Source organism: Puma concolor, chromosome B1 (assembly GCF_028749965.1).
Source record: "Puma concolor isolate L17-30 chromosome B1, mPumCon1.1.hap2, whole genome shotgun sequence".
Classification (NCBI taxonomy): Eukaryota; Metazoa; Chordata; class Mammalia; order Carnivora; family Felidae; genus Puma; species Puma concolor.
Window position 1 is genome coordinate 139,377,836 of NC_141670.1, and position 21,095 is coordinate 139,398,930.

General features: G+C 43.6%; 1 protein-coding gene and 1 pseudogene across 1 annotated transcript in view; one reads left to right on the forward strand and one right to left on the reverse strand.

The window, feature by feature from the left end:
- The window catches only part of SCD5 (stearoyl-CoA desaturase 5), a 155,029-nt gene extending 147,039 nt beyond the window's left edge, over positions 1 to 7,990 (forward strand). Inside the window, exons 4-5 of the mRNA XM_086704739.1 lie at positions 2,209 to 2,441; positions 6,302 to 7,990. Of these exons, the coding sequence (XP_086560865.1) occupies positions 2,209 to 2,441; positions 6,302 to 6,492 (424 nt within the window). The 3' untranslated portion in view covers positions 6,493 to 7,990. The remainder of the gene's footprint in view (positions 1 to 2,208; positions 2,442 to 6,301) is intronic.
- Positions 7,991 to 13,182: 5,192 nt separating this feature from the next.
- LOC112858760 (oligosaccharyltransferase complex subunit OSTC pseudogene) lies at positions 13,183 to 13,619 on the reverse strand (annotated as a pseudogene).
- Between the last annotated feature and the right edge of the window lie 7,476 nt (positions 13,620 to 21,095).

The window sequence follows — 21,095 nt, forward strand, 5'->3', positions numbered from 1 at the left end:
CACATGGAACTGCCCTACACCCTGCACCCTGAGGCCAAAGGCTGGATGATGCAGGTATACCTTTCAATTTGGGACAACTCTAAAGGGTCATCCTTTAGAGCTCCCTGTTGGATCTGCTGAAACTCATTGTGGATGAGGTGCCTCAGTCCAACCTGCCTTCCTCCCTTCCTTACAAGTCTCTCTCAAGACCAGTCTCCAAAATCCTTCTGCATGTGACTCTAGGGAGCCTAATCTAAGACCACCAATCCCTTCATTGCCTGTTGCCATAGCCCACTCATCTGACCTCCTAAGTACCCTCTTTCCACTAAAATTCAGCCATCTTGTATCCCAGTGACTTGAAAATGGGTGCTGATGGGTTAACATGTTGCCCAAGAGAAGCAAATTTTATGGGAACTGACACATGCAGCTAGCAATCTGCAAAACACACTTATACACATGATTTCATTTGCAAAAGCAGAATAGCATGATAGTCTCTGAAGTGTTTCTGCCTGGATCTGAATCTTGGTCCTACCAGTTCTTAGTCTTGTGACCTTGCCCAGCTACATAATCTTTCCATTGCTATGTAGAATGGTGATAATAATGGTCGCTTCCTCCTAGAGTTTTTATTAGAATTAAATGAGTCAGTACAAGGAAAGGTCTCAGAATAGCTGTGACACATAATATGCACATAGTATACATTAGTTATTAGATCCTCACAAGACCCCTAGAGGTATTATAATTACTACCTGTGTTGGACACCTCTTGTGCCCCACCTCCTACTCTCTGCCCATCTTTTCATTCCAGCTGTTGCTGCAGCCACTTGCTGGCTCAGGTGTAACCAACAGCACCTTGCTCAGCTGGACTGCTTATTTCTTATTTCCTGTCTGGTTGCTTTGCCACTTCCACCTGAGATGCTTCCAGAAATGCACTCAGCCATTCTGACCTGAGCAAACGTGGAAAGGTGAGGGAGCTAATATCCCATGTGACATCCCTTGACCAGGAGGGAGTTGGAACCAATGGGAAAATATCCCTTCTTTCTTTCCTTGAGAGAATAACTCTGAGGTATAATCTGTCCCATCATGGTCCAAGTTCAGGTGTCCAAAGCATGGGCACCCCTGGCTTGGCATTCCTTCCTTCCCTGTCTCACTCTTCCCAAAATAGACTATCCACATACAAGCCTTCATGCTGTGCTCTTTGTGGAATCATCTAACTGTGCATAAGAGGAGAGTGAAAGGGAAAAAAAAGACTTGTACAACATCCAGAATCAGATCTAGACTCAAGTTCAAGTCTTCTACCTCCTGAATGACATTCCTTCACACTGCCACCTCCCATTTCATACATATGCACCTTAACATTGGCCTTCTGGAAGCTCGATTAGCCAGTGTGAGGCCAGGGAGGAAAGAGCTATGAACTCATATCACAATCCCTTTCCTGTGCCTGCATAGAGCTGGTTCCACATGGCTAGAGGGTGGGGAACAGTGGTTCCACCTGACTGAAACCTGGGATAGGGACTGTGTCGAATTTGTCTTTGTATCATCAGTATTCATGGTGTGGCAAATAGTAAGTGCTCAGTAAATGTTTCCTGTATACATAGGTCTGGAAATCAAACTATTGATGGTTTCTTCTTAAAGATTACTTTTTATGTGGTCATGCTTGTTCTTATACTATTGTTTATTTTTTATGCTGACCTGGAATGTAATCACCAGTGAACAGAGAACATTTTTGAGAGGGGATTGGATTGTTTACCTTTTTACCAGGCTACATTGGTACAAAATAATGTGCCTGGAAATTATTCAAGAAATACATATTCCTTGAAATCATTTAGGAAAGAAAACCTGAGTACCAAGTTGATTGACTGGTCAAAGAAGTAGCTAGGAGTTGTCGAACTGGTGACCTATAGGAGAAATGTAGCTCTGAGATACCCGGATTTAACCAGCACAGCATGGATTGTTTTATGTTGAAATTCTTCCGAAGTATGCTACAGGTCCTACCACTTTCCATAGCATTCTACCCATCCTAATTCTCAAATTTGGGTTACTTGTGTTGCCTTGTAGGTATATGGGTTTGTGACCCTTGTACAGAGCAACACACAACAGGGTACTTCTTATCCAGAAAGAGTTGAAGGAATTGATGGGCACAATTCCTGGCTTTTTCTGTATGTAGCTTGTTCATCTCATTTCTGCCACCATCAACAGGTGCCTGATGGTAGTGTAATGTCCTGCCTTCCAGGTACTATAAGATCACTGTGGTGCTCATGTGCTTTGTGATCCCCACGCTGATACCCTGGTGTGCCTGGGAAGAGAGTCTGTGGAACTCCTATTTCTTGGCCTCCATCCTCCGCTATACCATCTCACTCAACATCAGCTGGCTGGTCAACAGTGCTGCCCACATGTATGGAAACCGGCCCTACGACAAGCACATCAGCCCTCGGCAGAACCCACTCGTCACCCTGGGTGCCATTGGTGAGTAGGGGTGTGAGAGCCAATGGGGAGCATGGCAGCTCAGATTTTCTTAACCTTCCAAAGGTTTTCTGGACTCTGTAAAGAGAGGCAGTGGAATGGAGTCAGGTGGGATGAACTTGGGCTTCGGTATTAGAATCCTGGTTCTTGGGCAAGTCACCTAATCATTCTGATTTAGAGTTTTCTCATCTGTGAAATGGGAAGAGTGATGCTTACTTCATAGGGATGTTATGAAGATAGATACTATATGTAAACTGCTATATGCAATATAGATATGCTGTAAGATAGATACTATATGTAAACTGCTTAGTAAAATGTCTGTCATATAGTAAGTGATCAATAATTAGGAGCTATTTATTTTTACCGTGAAATTTTTCCTAATGGAGGAGTAGCAGCTGGCTTTTCTCTCAAACTGCCCTGACCATTCAGCTGTCCAATCATTTGACCGACTGTAAGAAAAAAGGCCTTCAGAGAGACGGGAAGAAACAAGAGTGTGGCATCTCATGGTGCCACAGAATGGTTCGGAGCGAGGCCGCTGGATTCTGACAACTTTGGTTGAGTCTTGGTTCCTTCACTTACTCTCTGAGAGAGTTATCTGGTTCCTCCGCACCTTGTGTCTTCTCCTGTAAAGTGAAGATAATCATAGCATTCACCTGCTTCCTGGGGCCACCAAAGGGTTAGATGAGCTAATACATAGTCTTTGCAACAGTGCTTAGTGTGAAATAAGTGCTTAGTTTGTGACTAGCCTTATGGTCTTAGGAAGTTACTTGTCCCTTCTGTACATTTACATCCTCATTTTTAAAATGGGGAGAATCATAGCAGCTAGCTCAGAGATCTGAGGACTATAGGTGTTCATACCCATTAAAGCACTGAGCACTGTGGCTGAAACATAGTAAGTAATAAATAGACATTAGCTGTATCTTTCTAGAAGTAACTCAAGCTTCTTGGTAAGCTGAGCCTTGAGCATTGAGATCAGCCCCAGGAAGGGAAGGCCCTGTGGCTAAGTAGCAATGGTCTCTGCATCACCTAGCAAAGAGTTTCTCCCACCACATTGTTAGGCTCGGACCCCGTGTTGACAACAGCAATCTGAGGTGGAATAACCACCCAAATTTAACTATGGGACCAACCAGCTAAGCAGAGAGAAAAGTGTCTTGGAAGGAGTTTCTGATGCTTCTACTTCTTCCTGGACTGCAGTGAGGGGGGCCATATCCAGTGTTGACCCTGAGAGCAGACAGCAAGGGGACAAGATGGACTGTTACCATCTGATGTGGGGATGGTGGACCAGAAAACCCAAGGAATGTGACCATGGCACTGGCCTTGAAGAGCTGGGTACTGGTTTTAAGTCCACCCAGGTCAACACGGGGCTCCTAGTCGGTTTTCTTCATTAAGGTCCTGGAAAGGCTCCCGTTACACTGAACTGTGTGATAGATGGCGGGTACGCACAGGTTCTCAGAACAGTGTCTGCTTCTGAAAATAGCAGGGGAGACTCCTCTATACTACACTGTAGTGCAGGAAAAACACTAAAAATTATGAGGGTGAAAGGAGCAGGGTAAAGAAGACCTAAATTAAAAAGAAGACTGCAGGGGCGCCTGGGTGGCTCAATCGGTTGGACATCCGACTTGGGTTCAGGTCATGATCTCACGGTTTGTGAGTTCAAACCCCACGTAGGGCACTGTGCTGACAGCTCGGAGCCTGGAGTCTGCTTCAGATTCTGTCTCCCTCTCTCTCTGCCCCTCCCCTGCTCATGCTCTGTCTCTCTCTTTCTCTCTCTCCCTCTCTCTTTCTCTCAAAAATGAATAAACATAAAAAATTAAAAAAAGAAAACTGCAAACCACAGTTCCATCCATCTGATATATTCATTACAGAGCAAGATCCTTCAGCTGTGGTCAATAGAAGAACTACATGATGACCAGGGCCTATTTAAGAAGTGAAGGAGAAATCTGGCAGTTCCTCAAATGGTTAAAAATAGTTATCATGTGATCCAACAACTCCACTCCCAGATTCATACACAAAGAGAAATAAAAATATATGTCCACACAAAAACTTGTATATGACTATCCATAGCAATATTATTCGTAATAGCCAAAAAGCAGAAATAATCCAATAGTCTGTCAATTGATGGATGGATAAACGCAGTATGGCACATCCATACAACGGAATACTATCTGGCAATAAAAGGAAATGAAGTACTGATATCTGCTACAACCTTGAAAGCATGATGCTAAGTGAAAGCAGCTAGTCACAAAAGGCTACATATTGTATGATTTTGTTTGTATGAAATGATCAGAATAAGCAAATCTACAGAGATTATATTAGGGTTGTCCAGAGAAACAGAATCAGTACATGTATGTATATGTATATATATGTTATACATACACTATTCAGTTTTTATATATATTGTAATATATATTATATGTTCCTCATCATAAATCCCCGTATATATAGGGAAACAGTACAATATCTATATAAATATAAATAGGTATATATTTGTAGGACATAAGTAGGTAGCCTCCTGTTTCGTGTGTATATATATGTATGTATACATATATACACATATGTATATATGTATGTGTGTGTGTGTGTGTATGCATAGGGAAAGAAGGAGGGGAGGGGGGAGGGGAAGAGGGGAGGGGAGAGAGATTTATTATGAAGAGCTGGCTCACATGATTAGGGGAGCTGAGAAATCCCACAATCTGCCGTCTGCAAGCTGGAGACTCAGGAAAGCCGGTGATATGATTAAATTGGAGTCCAGAGGCCCGAGAACCAGGGAGCAGATGATGTAAATCCCAGTCTGAGGGCAAGGGAAGAAGAGATAGATCCAGTTCAGTCAGTGAGTCAGAAAAAAACGGGCAAATTCCTCTTCCTCCACCATTTGTTCTGTTCAGGCCCTTAACGGATTGAGTGATGCCCACCCCCACTGGCGAGGGTAATCTGCTTTACTGAGTCCACTGATTCAAATGCTCATCTCATCCAGAAACACCCCCACAGACACACCACACAGAGATGTTTAATCCGGGCATGCCTCGGCCAGCCAGTCTGACACATAAAATTAACCATGACAGAGAAAGAAAGTAGGGCTGGAGGGATGGGGGGGGGGGGTGGTTGGGGGATGACAGTTCAGGAGTGTGGAGCTTCCTTTTAGGTAATGAAAGTGTTATAAAATTCATCGTGGTGATGGATGCCCAACTCTGTGAAAATACTAAAAGCGATTAAATTGTACTTCAAATGGATGAATTATATGGTGAATTATATCTCAATAAAGCTGTTTAAAAAAGTCAAATGAAAGAATCCCTGAGATCCCTCCTGAAAACACCTTAATTTAAAAAAAAAAAAAAAAGAGTAAGAGAGGAAAAACTATTCGCTGGTGGGCAGGTGGGGGGTGGTGGTGGAATAATATATGGACAGATTTGGGACATGTAAAAGTCCGGCTCCTCAGTTTACTTACCTATCTGAACAGGGCTCCTCTGGGTCATCCAAGCTCTCGCAACGAGCCTTCCTTTAATCACTCCAGCCCACAGAGGCTATTTTCCTTTTATGAACATACATCAAAAGGAGGATCTGTTATCAGTCATTTAGCATTGAGCTTACTAAGTACAGCTCCAAAATCATGGTAGTTGTTCATACGGGGAAATTAATCTTGTGACTCTGCGCTGATAACCTTTTTCTTTTTTTTTTTTTTAATCTGTTCAGATTTAGTCTAGCCAACTAAGTAAATTCTTCCTAAGGGCAGACACCAAGTCTTCTGCTGCCCAGAGAGCCTAACATAGTGCCTTGCACATGGTAGACTCTCAGCAGACGAGGGGGGAAAATAAACCTGTGCAGAGAGGTGGAGGGGTTATTTCAATACCCACTTTGTCTTCTAGGTGAAGGCTTCCACAATTACCACCACACCTTTCCCTTTGACTACTCTGCGAGTGAATTTGGCTTAAATTTCAACCCAACCACTTGGTTCATTGACCTCATGTGCTGGCTGGGACTGGCCACTGACCGCAAACGAGCAACCAAGCCAATGATCAAGGCCCGGAAAGCCAGGACTGGAGACGGCAGCACTTGAACCTGGAACTGGCATCCAACATGTTTGCCATTGATACCTTAGTTCATGGCTTTTGTTCCTATAGTTCTCTTGTTCATTGGATGTGGGAGGGGGTAGAAGCTGGGGAGGGAAAGGAATCTATGTGGTTTGGGAACTTTTCCTTTGTCTCAAAATAATGTCAAGATATAACTATCAATGAAAAAAAGTTTTTAGCATCAATGTAACTATGATTTTAACATTAGAGTGTGAACATGTGGTTTAATCGTTGTAGCTACAATATGTCAAACACACATGGTCATGTGCTTGAACGTGATGTTAACCCTGACAGGATGAAGGAATTTAATATTCTTTCAGTGTGATTCAGGAGAGCATTTGCTTTCTTTTCTACCAGTTAACCCAGCACTGTTTTTAAACACAATATCTGAAGGTAGAAGACAAAAGAGAGGGTCTAAGTAACTAAAGAATGTTTCTGTTTTGTAATTACTGTGCCTGTGTGTTTGTTGTTTTTTAAATAAGAGAATTGAGGGGCGCCTGGGTGGCTCAGTCGGTTAAGCGTCCGACTTCGGCTCAGGTCACGATCTCACGGTCCGTGAGTTCGAGCCCCGCGTCAGGCTCTGGGCTGATGGCTCACAGCCTGGAGCCTGCTTCCAATTCTGTGTCTCCCTCTCTCTCTGCCCCTCCCCCGTTCATGCTCTGTCTCTCTCTGTCTCAAAAATAAATAAAATAAACGTTAAAAAAAAATTTAAATAAGAGAATTGAAAACTTTCAAAAATGACAGGAAATGGCCCTCTTACTTTCTTGCCCTGTTTACAGCTTGTTAATGTTCCACTGTCTTTGCTTCCAAAGAGATCTGTTCACTGCCCGGCTAGTTTTGTGTCCCGATTATGGCCAGCCGACCCTATAAATCAGTGCCTGTTTAGGTGTTTGATTTTGTTCTCTTTGCTATTGTCATTTTAAAGGTGTATAACGCAGATGTGCCAGACATAAAATTAAGCTCAAATTAAGCTCTCATTTAAATGTTTAAACATCTAATTTATATTCTAATTGATCCCAGCCACTGATGCATGTACTTTAGCTACTACTGCTAAATAAGCATATTAATTTTCCACACTAGGCCATCAGATCTTAATAACCGACAGTTATCTAGAACTCAGTGTGTACTAATGTTTCCCCTGCATGCAGCCTTCATTGATTTTGCAGCAAAATATAAAGTGATCATTATGTAGCTTCTGAAGTAAAAAAAATGTTGTGTGTTAAGTTGCCTTGTAAAGAGCATGTTGAATTAATGGGACCGCGTGCCCTTTGTTTTAGTTGTTAGAGCAAAAGAAAGATGTTGGAGCACTTCGAAGATAGATCTTTTCGGGAAAGGTGGGAATTTGGAATTTTAATTTAAAATGTTTGAAAAAGAAGTGATGCCAACCGGAAATTGTCACAATGAAGTTCTTCATCCAGCAGGTGTTTATTTGCCATTAATAATGTGTACACTATGAGTGATTTACAATAAATGATTATTAATTCATTGGTGTTCTTGACCAGGTACTTAAATGTTGTTCAGAGGATGTTCTCTCAGGGGTACCTGAAGCTCCATGATAACCACGTGATTCCCATTTGATTCGAGCACTGGACTAACAACACCCCTAAGACCAGGCCTCCTGTATCCCATCAGCCTTATGCCGGAGGGAAAATTGACTATTTTTTTTTTGGAATGCTTAACCCTCAGTGGTGTCGTTTCCCACTTCTCACTCACCAACACTGTCATTTGTATTGCTTCCAGCTGACAAATGGGAACCTTTATTCCTACCTGTCACCCAAAAGAACATGAAGGACATCTTCCTTCCCTGACCCCACCAGGCCCCAGTAGTGATGAACAGGGGCATGGGCGATGGGCTCATCTCTCCCTCCAGTCCTGCCCCCCAACTTTTCCCTCGTGCTGCCCTTTGGCCTTGAAGCACCTGTGCCCCTGCCATCAGATACAGACTTCTGAGCCTGCCTGCAGTTGAGTGGGATTCCAGCCATTGGACCCTTTGAATATGACTGTGTGTTTTCTATCTGCTTCATATTGCAGTCACACATTGCTGAGACCTTGTATGGAGTATTGATAGAGTGTGATTGTATCCCAAGACCTAAAATGACCTCAATTAGAAGTATTTCTGTGAATCTTTGACCCCTTAAATGTACTAAACTTATTGCTTGTCCATTAATAGAAAAGGCTACATTTGGAAAAACTGTTTGAAATCTTCTCACAAAAGGAGGACATTCCCCAGGTGGTCAAAAGAAATCCAGAACCTCACTCCTCTGAACCTGAGTGCCACATATATATCTGCAATAGTGCCAATGAATGAGGATTGGGATGATTTTGTTGACGGAGTGGCTAGATGAAGGTTAGATCACTCTAGAGTCTTCCATATTAACATTCCCTGCAGATCTTAGTAGCATCTAAGGGGGTGGTGTTTCCCTAGACTATCCAAGGTGGCCTTAGAGAGGTTGGTCCTGCCCTTGATCTCCCGTGTCCTCCAAGGCCTATTTCAGAAGCATCCACCCATGCATCCCGGTGAGGGGAGACAAGGGGAAGAGATCCGTGTATGTCATGGCAGCTACATGGAGCTAGCCTGATAAATGGCAGAGTCAACTCAAGTGTTGACTAGCCGGCTGTGTGGCCTTGAGAAAACCAGTCTTTCTGGATCCGGTTTTCTCCTCTACAAAGAGAGAGGATGAAACCAGACTCTGGCTAAGGTTCCACCAAGCCCTAATGGTCACCAACAGCAACAGAGATAGGAACGTGCCTGATTTGGGATTTGAAACACCTCTCAAGTTGTGCCCCTCCTTTTTGGAATCTGGGAGGTCAAAAGTGAGGGGGAAATAATTGAGTCTGAGTGAGAGAACACAGACTGAGGCTGAAAAGAATGTTCTTGGTAAACAAAACAAAACAAAACAAAACAAAACAACATGCATGTGTTTCATTTATTTTCAAAATATAATGAAACAACAAAAGTGAACTTAATCCATGAAAAACAATTTAATGAAAGAAAGTACTGTAAAAAGCTTTGGCTTGGTGGTGTAGTAGAAATAGCACTGGACTGGAGTTCAAGATTTCAGTTTGAATTCTCCTCCCTTTTTTTAATTGAGGTATAACTGACATACAACACAATATTCATTTCAAGTGTACAACATAATGATTTGATATTTGTATATATTGCAAAAAAAAGGAGGGGGGCACCTGGCTGGCTAAGTCTGTGTATACTCCAAAAGGATCACCACAATAATAAGTCTTGTTAACATCTTTCACCATTTGTAGTTAGAAATTTTTTTCTTATGAGAACTTTTAAGATCTACTTTCTTAGCAACTTTTCAAATAAGATATACAATATTCTTAGTTATAGTCACCATACTGTACATCCCCATGATATTTATTTTATAACTAGAAGTATATATCATTTGACCACCTTCACCATTTTGTCAACCCCCATGCCCCACCAATCTGTTCTCTGTTATCTATGAGTTCATTGGGTTTTTTTCCTTAGATTGTACATGTAAGAGAGATCATATGGTGTTTGTGTTTCTCTGTCTCACATTTCAATTAGCATAATGCTCTCAAGTTCCATCCATATTGTCACAAATGGCAAGATTTCAAATTGTAACTCATGACCTAACTTGGTGTGTTACCTAGAGTCACATGATCTACTGACTGAGCCAGCCAGGTGCCCTGAGCATGTGACTCTTGATCTCCAAGTCATGTATTCAAGCCTCACCTTCTGGGTAGAGCTTATTTTAAATAAATAAATAAATAAATAAATAAAGCACTTGAAAACAGCAGATGCAAAAAGGGCCCTCTGATCTCCCTTTTTCTCCCTAAAAGCAAGAGATGAAACTCTGATGTGAGAGCTGCCTTCTCTATATCAGGAGGAAAGAAACATTCTTCTCACCAGAGATAGGGAGAAGGCACCAAGAGAATCAGTGCAAACAAACCTTGTTCAAGTAACTCTTAGCTTCCTTTAGCATCCCCATGTATTTTTGGCACTCTCTCACAATACTCTTTGTCCAATGTGGCACATAAGCACTTGGGCCCAACCACTTTTTGGGTCTTCATTTTCCCATGAAGGCTCCCATGAGCATGTAATAATAAAATCTGTATGCTCTTCTCTCATTAATCTTAATGTCAACTTAATTCTCGGACCCAGCCTGACCCTAAGAGGCTAGAAGGAAATTTCCACCTCCTCTACAATGGAGCCTCAGCTAGCCCTTCTGTAAAGGAACTGGACTGGATTAGATTGTCCCGCCCAGTTCGCCAGCTGGGAGTCGTTCCCCTCCGTGTGAAGAAACCCAGCACACCCACAGGCCTTTTGTCCAGTCCCCTGAGAGTCCTTCTGAACCTTGGCTTCCTTCCTGTGCCTTCACACCCTCATCAGAGGACAAGCCTTACTTGCTTTTCTTCTTATCAGGAGCTGGGATAGAAGACCCAGAGAGGGAAGAGGCTGAAGCTAATGGATAAGAATGAGCTTTGCGGATTATCTGTGACGTTCATTTATCCATGTCACTCCAGTCCTCAATTATAGAAGACACTGGAAGCCAGCTGACTTCTCAGTGGCTGCTCATGTGAAACAAGGAAGCAAAGAAGTATCCTAACCTTTATAAGCCCCCCCTTTTTTTAATTTCCCCATTTTTAGTTCAAGGTATTTGTCAAAATCCTTTCCTTCCCTTTCCTCGACATCAAGGAACTGCTATAAATGACCTGGAAACTTTGCTCCTGCTCTCTCTCTCCTTGGGCTAGGAAGTTCATAACCATCCCGCCCCCACCCCCAGGAATGTTCCTGACTTGTAAATTTGCAAATCAGAGGCAAGAGGAAGGAAAGCGCTGGCCTGCGGCTGCTGGGGGATGGGGGGGGGCGGGGAGGGGGAATGCAGGCAAGGCTGCCAGCCTGTGTTCCAGCAGCTACTGTGGCTGAGTGACAGTCTTTTCACTTGCTTTTGCTCTCCCGTGACGCCTCTGCCTGGGCAGCTGGGAGACCAGTCAGCACAGGCAGACTGCCTCACTTCCCATGGGTTAAAGAGGAAAAGACCAGCAGACAGCTGCCCCAGTTAGCTAGGGCCAGGAGGCCTCTGTCCTGAGAAAGTCTCCGTCCTTACAGCTCCAGGCCTACAGTTACTATGCAAAAAAGTTGACTTGGCCTTTGACGGTTGAAATCCCTATAGCTCCAGGCCTACAGTTACTATGCAAAAAAGTTGACTTGGCCTTTGACGGTTGAAATCCCTGCAACTCAGGATTTACTAAATCTATGTCCCTGTCCTTCCCTTTTTTGATCCTCTGCAAGGCTACTTTTCATGTCATTGAGAGAAATCTCCAAAGTTGCTTTTCTGATAGAAGCACTGACTGCTGGGTGGAGTCACCAAATCCTATGCTGTCGATGGACAAAGTAGCTGGGTCCCACTGGAGCAGGGCATGGTTGTATTTTTATTATCAGATTTCTTAAAAGCTGGTTCTCACAGTGTATGGATCATAAAACAGAAGAGGTGTTTGTAGAGGGCACTCCTTTTTCCAGGCTGTATGACAAGGTCATGTGTGAGGGTGGCGGAGAGAGGGAAGGGGCGACCCTCTCTGGTACATGTTGTGATCATTGTGATCACTGAGTGAGGACGAACTGTCAAACTGGGATATCCAGTGTCTCAAAGGAAGAGTGAATCATCAGTGTAGATGATGACTTTCCAGTGCCAGCAAGCAGTCTTCTCACACTTCAGGTGGAGGGATCCAGAAGACCCACTCACTTCTCTCCCAGTCCCAAAATTGCTGCCTGTGAATGCAACAACGCGTTTCTCTGAATTTAAAAGCCCAGCGTCACAAAGTTCTTCCAGATATGCCAACCAATGAGCACGTGTGTGTGCACTGTTCTCTACAGGCCCTGCTGGACCAAGCAACTTGTAACACAAGGCAAATCATCTTGTTAGCGAGAATGTACACACAGACGCTCCATAGCCAACCAAGGTGAAAAATGATCTCAAAGTGGATCTTTTGCCCTTTATGGATTCAGGTCACTATTTTTAAAAGTGAAGACCTTGGTTTTGCCTTTACGTGGGAAGTTTTAAGCAATGATATATTGGACTCTTTCCAACCACCTTTTAAAGTCTATTTGAAGCCAGGAGCTTGGGTCAGTTTCAAGACACTGAAAGGGACAGGCCTTTTTTTTTTTTTTTTTTTTTTTAATTAGAAACATTATTTATTTCTGCTTCTTTCATACATCTTATTGTGCATGAAACAGTCTGGCATACATATCTGAAATAATGTACTGTTTAAAGGCAAAGCACCATAAGTAAAGCTGATCATCTCTCCAGAGTTCTCTCAGCCCATGGGATCTTGCTTCGTGATTTTATATTAATTTTTGAAAGTCAGAAATGTCATTTCCAAAACACATTAAGGGAGCTGTAAAAAGTAATCACTTTATTCAATATTATAGTTGTGGAAATGGAGTATATTTTCTCTAAGAAATGAAAAACTAAGAAGAAAATGCCACTTAACATCAGTGGTAGGTCAGTAAAGGCCAGAGGGAGAAAATACTGTGATAAGTTTGTCTCTTTGAGACCAAGAAGACATTCTAGTTCAAGCTTTAACATGCTTCCTATGTTTTCACTAGATGCTTCTTTTCTGCCGCTTTTCTTTCTTTTCCATAGTTCACATCACAGGATTGGTACAGCCTTTAAAACTTCATTAACAGGAGCAAATCCAATATCCACTGATCTCTTCTCAAAAGGCATTTGAATCCATCAGATAGCCTGGCAGTTTCATTCTCATGAATACCCTAGCCATGAAAACACTCAACAGGACACAGACGAATCCAAAGAATAGAAGGAGAAATCTTACTGAGGTTTGGAATGTCTGGTGCATTTGATCGGTCCAGGATTATGAATCCTAAACCTCCTGCTGTAAATAGGAAGTTAGATGTGAGTCCTTCCATAATATATTGTCCATTTACTCTGTGGGCCAAGAAAGCTACTGGCCTCTGATGTCCATGTTCATCGGTCATAGAGCCAATACTTTGAAGTTTAACAATAACGTCATAAAGCATTCCTCCCGTGATGAGGACGTAAGACACCACCACCTTCAACTTCAGCTGGGGGCATTCAAGCGCTAAGATCGGGACCCAGTACAAAGTCTCCATCTTGGTGGCGGCAGGGGCGGCTCTCTGGACAGGACATTTTGATGTGTTTATTTATATATATATTTTTTACATTATTTGGCTCTGTGGCCTACATTTACACAACCCAGGGATGGTTAGATTGTTACTTTGTTGGGAGATAAACAGCCTAAGGAGAAACATGCAAAACTTCCACTTCTGCATCTATGTCACCGCTGAAACAAATGATTACTTAGGTCCCTTCTTTGATCAAAAACTACAGGAATTAATAGCAAGCAAGCTTAGAAAATGTCAGATTCTGCTCTACCCAAGCAAAACATGTGGTTGGAAGCCATCCCAATATTGTATCCTTATAAAAGAAAAAAAAAAAAGGAAGAGACTGCAGGCCACAGTAGTCTTAGAAAATTGCCTCTGTCGAAGCAAAGTAAACACTTGTAGATGGAAAAGCAGAATCCTGAGTCTGGTTGATTTTTCTGGAATGCCATTGCAATGGCTAAATATTTCTCAACAATTGTGGGAGGTGGGAGTTGTTTTGTTTTGTATTGTTTTGTTTTTAAGTTTCCATTTGAGGGATGGCCTTAAATTGAGCATTGCTGTGTCCAAAAGTTCCAGCATTATAAATCTTGGAAAGAAGAACAAACGTCAAAATAAGGTCACCAACCATCACATGCCATAATGATTTGGCTGCCAAAGATTCACACTCCGTGTTAGAACTAGGCTGAGTGTGCACAGAGAGATAATTTAAACCTTCCCAACAAGTTTGTCTTGTTCATCTGATTGATAGAATCTGATTGTAACATTCGGTCTGTTGTTTTTCCATTTGCTTTAAATTCAGCACTGCCACAGAAGACAGAAAGAGAAAATGGGACAGCCTGAAGAGGTGTAAAAATATAATTACTTTTTTGAAAGTACGCATATTTATCTATTTTTCTGCTACCCCCTTTTCATTTGGCTTTCCCACTCTAAATAGATGAGTGCTCCTGGGCTGGTGTATACATAGCACTTACAGGCTACTTTTAATTGAGAAGAACATCCTTTATTACAGTTTCTAGGCCACTTATCATAATGCATTTTACTAATTTCTTTTGCATAAAAAACAAAATCAAATGAAAGCACATCAGACTTGAAAGACCACTGGCATTACCATAGAACCTCAGCAAACCAGCCCACAAATAACACCTCAAGTCACTGCAATTTCACTCAACCCACCACCTTTAGAAAAAAATAATGACCAAAATAAGAAAAAGAAAAAAATCTTCATCAGGAAAGTATTTTCCCAAACTACACCTAGTTTTGACTATAATTGGCTCAATTTTATAAATCTATTACAATGGCATCAAAAAATGATGCACAAAGAATTCGCAACTCACATTTAAGTGCCATGCAAACCGTGCTGGTCTTGATTGCCAAGTGTTTTCCCAATCCACAGAACAGGGTCAGAGAGAGGAGAGGTGCTTGATAGGTGTTAACGAATGATTGGAAGAACAGATGGATAGATAGATGGATAGATGGATGGATGCATGGATGCATGGATGGATGGAAGGATGGTGAATGGATGGATGCATGGGTGGATGGATACAATGTAGTGCAATGCAGAAAGAACCCTATTTAGCGTTGCTGGGTCTTAGCTTTGTAACTTGTTCCTTTGTTTGCCCTGTTAAATGTGAGACCCCAGGAAGGCAAGCCCCTGTCTGTCTTGGACACAATTGTACTGTAAGCTCCCATTAGAGAGCTTACCATGTAAGCAGGACCTCTAAAATTTTGGTTGAGCTGTCATTGTATATGAACACAGGTAGGCCCTACTTTCACCAACGGTTGAACCAGAAATCCAAACTTACAAAAGTCAAAAAAAAAGAAAAAAAGACAATTCTTAATTTTACAAAAGTATTTGGTACAGATTTCCTTTCATAAGCAGGCTTTGAAAACATGGCTCAACTTTTAAAAGTCTTCACCAACTTAAAACATTTTTTTTCATGTTTATCGATTTTTGGGAGTGACAGAGACAGAGCATCAGCAGGGGAGGGGCAGAGAGAGAGAGGGAGACACAGAATCCGAAGCAGGCTCCAGGCTCTGAGCTGTCAGCACAGAGCCCAATGAGGGGCTTGTACTCACAGACCGGGAGATCATGACCTGAGCTGAAGTCGGACGCTTAACCGACTGAGCCACCCAGGTGCCCCCTTCACCAACTTTTAAGAAATACATGTGGTGGGAGACACAAGGTGCACCTAAATTTGTGAAGACTGTCCAATCACAGAGCCACTCTGAGATGGCTTAGAAAGTTGCACGTCCGCTCTGAGGAGTCGCCCACGAAGCCACAAGAACAAGATCATGTAAGAAGGGAAACAGGCCAAGACGGTGTTAGGGGCTGACCCCTGACTGCATATGGAGAAAGAATCTTTAAAGAGGTGTTGAAGGTAAGCCTTGTCTCAACTGGGTCTTTCTCTTCATTTTGCACTGTAAGTGATTCCACAGAGAGGGCTGCCTTCAAACTAGCATCACATCACCAAAGAATGTTTTGCCTTTCTTCTTAATAATCAACAGGAATTTACTTAGTTTCCACTATAGGGAAGGCATAGGATGGAGCACTGTGGGGAGATAGATGGATCTTATTTCTGGCTCTTAAAAAGGAGACAAGTTCACCTGGAAGGTAAGGAATCAAACCTTCCCCATCTCCCATCCCATTATCCAAGTACAATCACATCACTTGGGCATTTTTTCACAATAATTTTTTAAAATTTTTTAATTTTATTTGAGAGAGAAAGAGCATGCGCAAGAAGTGGGGGAAAGGGGCAGAGGGAGAGAGAGAGAATCTTAACCAGGCTCCACACTCAGCAAGGAGCCCATCGTGGGGCTTGATCCCTGGGATTGTAACCTGAGCCTAAATCAAGAGTCAGACATTCAACCAACTGAGTCACCCAGGCGCCCTTCACACAGCTTTTCTAAATGTTGTAGATAAATAAGTGACTTAGTAAGTTCTAAGCCTGCACTTAAGAATTTGGACATATTACATAGGGGGTGGGAGAGGGAGGTGGTCAGTGTTATAGACAAAAGGAGTTACATTCTTTCACTGAATATAGGCCAAGCATCATCAAGCAATTAAATACATTATTTCCCTTTAATAGAAGCCCAAATCAAATGTCTCACTCAGTCAAACTAAGTTAGGAGAGAAACCATCTGTCAGCTTCAGGTTCAGCTCCAGAAGACCTGTTTTGAATACCATTGGCTGAGGCTTGAATTATTAACAAATTATCTTAACTGCTTGTTGCCAAAAGTAATTTGCCCAGCATTGTCCACTCCTCGGAAGCAGAAGTAATGTTTCCTGTGGCTGTGAACGTCTGTGAAATAACATCACGAGATAAATGCCTACAGGCTGCGGGAGAAAGTGAGCTGATAACAGAGGAGGCTTCTGTAGGAAGTGATAAGAAAGACCTTAGGGGCCAAGTGTACAGAGTACCTTTGCAGGTCACTCTGCAAAGCACCAAGACCTCCGAAAGATGGGCAGAACTGGGGAATATGGACTGCGTACACAAGTTTATAAGTAATCTGGGAGTGTCACTGGATTCAGATTCTGGTCCTTTCATCAGCTCTGATGTGAGAGCTGAAAAAGTAGAACAGAGTGTGTGTGCATGTGTGTGATATGTGTGCATGAGGACTCTTGATCTCTCCTCTCTTCTCTCCCCTCTCCTCCCCCTCCTCTCCTTTCCCTCTTAATCTCTCCTCCTCCTCTTCATTCTTCTCCTCCTCTTCCTCCTACTTCCCCTGCTCCTCCCCCTCCTCCTTCTCTTCCTCCTCCTTCTCCTCCCCTTTCTTCTTTTTCCCTTCTTCCTCTTCTTCTTGTCCTCCTCCTCCTTCTTCTCCCTCTCCTTCTCCATCTCCCTGTCCTCTCTCTCTCCTCCCCTCCCTCCCTCCCTTCCTCAACTTCCAGTAAATTACTTGCTCATTCCTAAGGCCCTTGCTTTTGCAAGAGGAGCTGCTGAGGGGGTGGGGAGTAATCCGGAAGCTCCAGTGACTCTGGGAGGCAGACAGCTGGGAGAAGCACAGCCAGGCAACCTCTTTCCCTGCCTCATGCCTTCTCCAAGGCTGGATTCTCTCTCCCTTAGAGACTTCGTTTCTCCTCTTTGTCTGCCCTTGGATGCTCAGGGGCATTTTATTTGCCCCTCAACCCTGCTCTCTGCTCAGAGAGGCTGTCAGGCATGCATCATATCAGTGAGCTGGCATGGAGAATGAGAAGCACCAGCAGGATGGAGGGAGGAGGGGAGGTCTGGGTATTTATTTCCAGATTCTCTCCCTGCAGACTGGATGCCCCTGAACCGACAGTCATGATCCTGTCTGTGTCCTTGGAGCTAAAAGAGTAATGGTGCCCCTCTCTGATCAACTCTACTCTATTGCTTGTGGTTGTTCAACACTCAACCTGGGCTTTTGGGAGTAGCCCATAAGACAGCCGTGGAAGTGCACCTGTCAGATCTTCTCTCAAGAAAGAACTTGCTGTACCTGAACAAAGTCACGGTGAACTGATGGCCCTCACACCTCAGAACCTGTTGCTTGGTTGTTTGCTTGCCATGCTCTTCCTGAACAGCCCTAGCCCATGACTGTGCATGGTTGCCACTATTTCTGCCCAAAAAGAGAGACTCCATTAACTGGCAGGCTCCCAGCCCCCATTGGGCCTGCTACAACTCTGTCAGACCTGAATCGTGCTCTGAGTCTCCTCTGTGCAATTGTACTTTTTCCCTCTTTTCTTTTATAGGTATCAAATCCAGGGGTGCCTGGGTGGCTCAGGTGGTTGAGTGTCCCATTTCGGCTCAGGTCATGATCTCACCATTTATGGCTTCGAGCCCCGCGTGGGGCTCTATGTTAACGGCTCAGAGCCTGGAGCCTGCTTCGGATTCTGTGTCTCCCTCTCTCTCTGTCTTTTCCCCACTCACACTCTGTCTCTCTCTCTCTCTCTCAAAATAAATACACATAATAATTTTTTAAAATGTTTATAGGTATCCAATCTGCATCAGAGAATGAAGTCTTTCCTTGTTCATTCCTGCTTCCCCCCTTGTTATCCTCCACAGGCATAATCCCCTCAAATCAACTACACCCCTAACTCTTGCCCCAGCCTCTGCTTTCCGGGAAATCCAACTAACACAGGCCTATTTAATTTTTTTTATGTTTATTTGTTATTTTTGAAAGATAGGACTATAGAGAACAAGCAGTGGTTGTAATAAGTGCAGGTCCCTGGCTTTTCTCAACAGAACCTTAGAAAAATGCATTTAATCTTAATCAATTGGAAGAAAACATCCAAAGTCACTGAAGCAGTGAGACAAAAATAGCATCAGAAAGACTTTAAGTCGGGGCGCCTGCATGGCTCATTCGGTGAAGCATCTTACTTCAGCTCAGGTCATGATATCGCCGCAGTCTGTGAGTTCGAGCCCCATGTTGGGCTCTGTGCTGACAGCTCAGAGCCTGGAGCCTGTTTCCGATTCTGCCTCTCCCGCTCTCTCTGCCCCTCCCCCACTCACGCTCTGTCTCTCTCCATCTCTCAAAAATGCATAAATGTTTAAAAAAATTTAAGAAAGGCCCTAAGTCTTTTCATAAACCTTGGAACTTAAACTTGTTACTTAACTGGGAACTGGGCTATTTGGCTGTTTCGGGCCAATCTGTGCTGTACAGATTAAGAAGTGGGGGTTTTCTGCAGACAGGATGATTCTGAATTGCCTAGGTTGGGACAGGGGATGTCTAACACACTTTTGGGAGACATCTTGGTTAGTAATTCCTATACTTGCAGCTCTGTACACATTTTCTCATTCTCTTAAGATAGGATGAGGGCCACAAAATCTCACAAACAAAATTAACTTCCTTATAAAAAGCAAATGTCATGAAGAACCTGAATATCGAGGCTACATTTTTGACGACTGTTCTAATTTCAAGAATTTCGGCCTCTTGACAAAAATACACTTATGATCACACTGTATCTTTCCTTCGGGATTCAGAAAATTTGGTCCTATTGTTCACGCAGCATTTTTAGGAGAGGGAAAGAAACAGTGGGAGGGGAAGTATGGCTGTAATATTCTTCCAAATATTCTTCAAGAAACTTCCAAAATGCTAAGATTCATTCCTATCATCTCAGTGACTGGATCGTTTTGTGTAATAAATGAAGCTCAGTGGTTCTCTACTAGTGGCCTTCGCCTCCCAATCCTTAGGTGTGTGGTTATCTCTTCATTTTCTTTTGGGTCCTCCAAGAGCAAGACACCAAAATGGAATTAGGTATATGGGAGGTTGACGGGGAGAAATGCCTGTGAAGATAAAGCGGGGGAGGGAGCAGGAATAATGGGGGAGAAGCTTCCAACCAGGACACAGGTCTGACATCTGTGAAAGGAGAGCAGGAAGGGTTGAGACGAAAGAGCTTCCGACTGCAACATTATTCTGAGAGAATCAAGGTCAGGTCATGGGAAAGTCCCTGAGCCAAAATTGCCCCTCAGAGGGATCTTGTGTCTGGCAGAAATGGCCCAGAGCAAACGTTCCCTCTGCATCCAACTTCCATCCCCTCAATACGTTTGTCCACATCTCCTATAATCGACGGGCCCCCTAAAATGCCAGCATTGGCTCTCTGCAGACCTTTCTTCCTGCATCCTTGACTGCTTGCTTTCTCTTTCCTCCAGATCCTGGCCTCACGATTAGCCCATTTGCTCCTATTTCTTCAACCCCACAGGTAAGAAGTAACAGCAGGAGCACAAAACAGTGCAGTGGGGATTGGTGCGGCTGGTGTGTCAACAAAATGTGTGAACCAGGGATGTTTTGTGACGTGGGCAAGACCACTTACAGAGGACTCGTGGGCTATGCTGAAAGCTTGGCCTTTATCACAGCAGCTAGGTGTGGGCCTCCGAAAGGAATGAATCAGGAGACGACATCCAATGTCATTTAAGGAATTAATCAGGACCTGACAGATTCACATCTCAGTTGTGTGACACTGGGGACAGTATGTAGAGGGAGTTTCGGGGAGGAGGGACTGGAGCTGAGGCCCGGACAAGGCCTGTTAGCAGATCACGGCAGCGGGCCCGGGAGAGTTGAGAGTGAGGATTGTGAAGCAGAGACCCAGCACCAAGACTGAAGAGTGAAGATGGCAGTGGGATGTGAGTGTCTTAGAGCCCCGCACCCCAGGTTCGGCGGCTGGCTAGCCCTGCCTCGCTTCCCCTCAGGCAGCTCGTGCTCCACATCTCTCATGGATGACCGTGTGTCCCTCCCTCCAGAATCTGTTCTCTACTGCTTGGGACTCGAAGTCCACTCCACCTCTCCCCGTGCCTGCAGGGTATCGGTCAGATCTCCACAATTCTACCTGATAAACATCTCTACGGCGTCCTGAGCATCCTGTCCTCTATCAGGCTTGCCTGGACCACTGGCACCCTCTCGTTGGTCTGCCCACCTCCACTCCTGCATCTCCGATTCATCCTTCATGCTGCTCTCAGTCACTTATGCTGTTCCTAGGATCAAAATCTTTCAGTGGCTTTCATCTGCTGC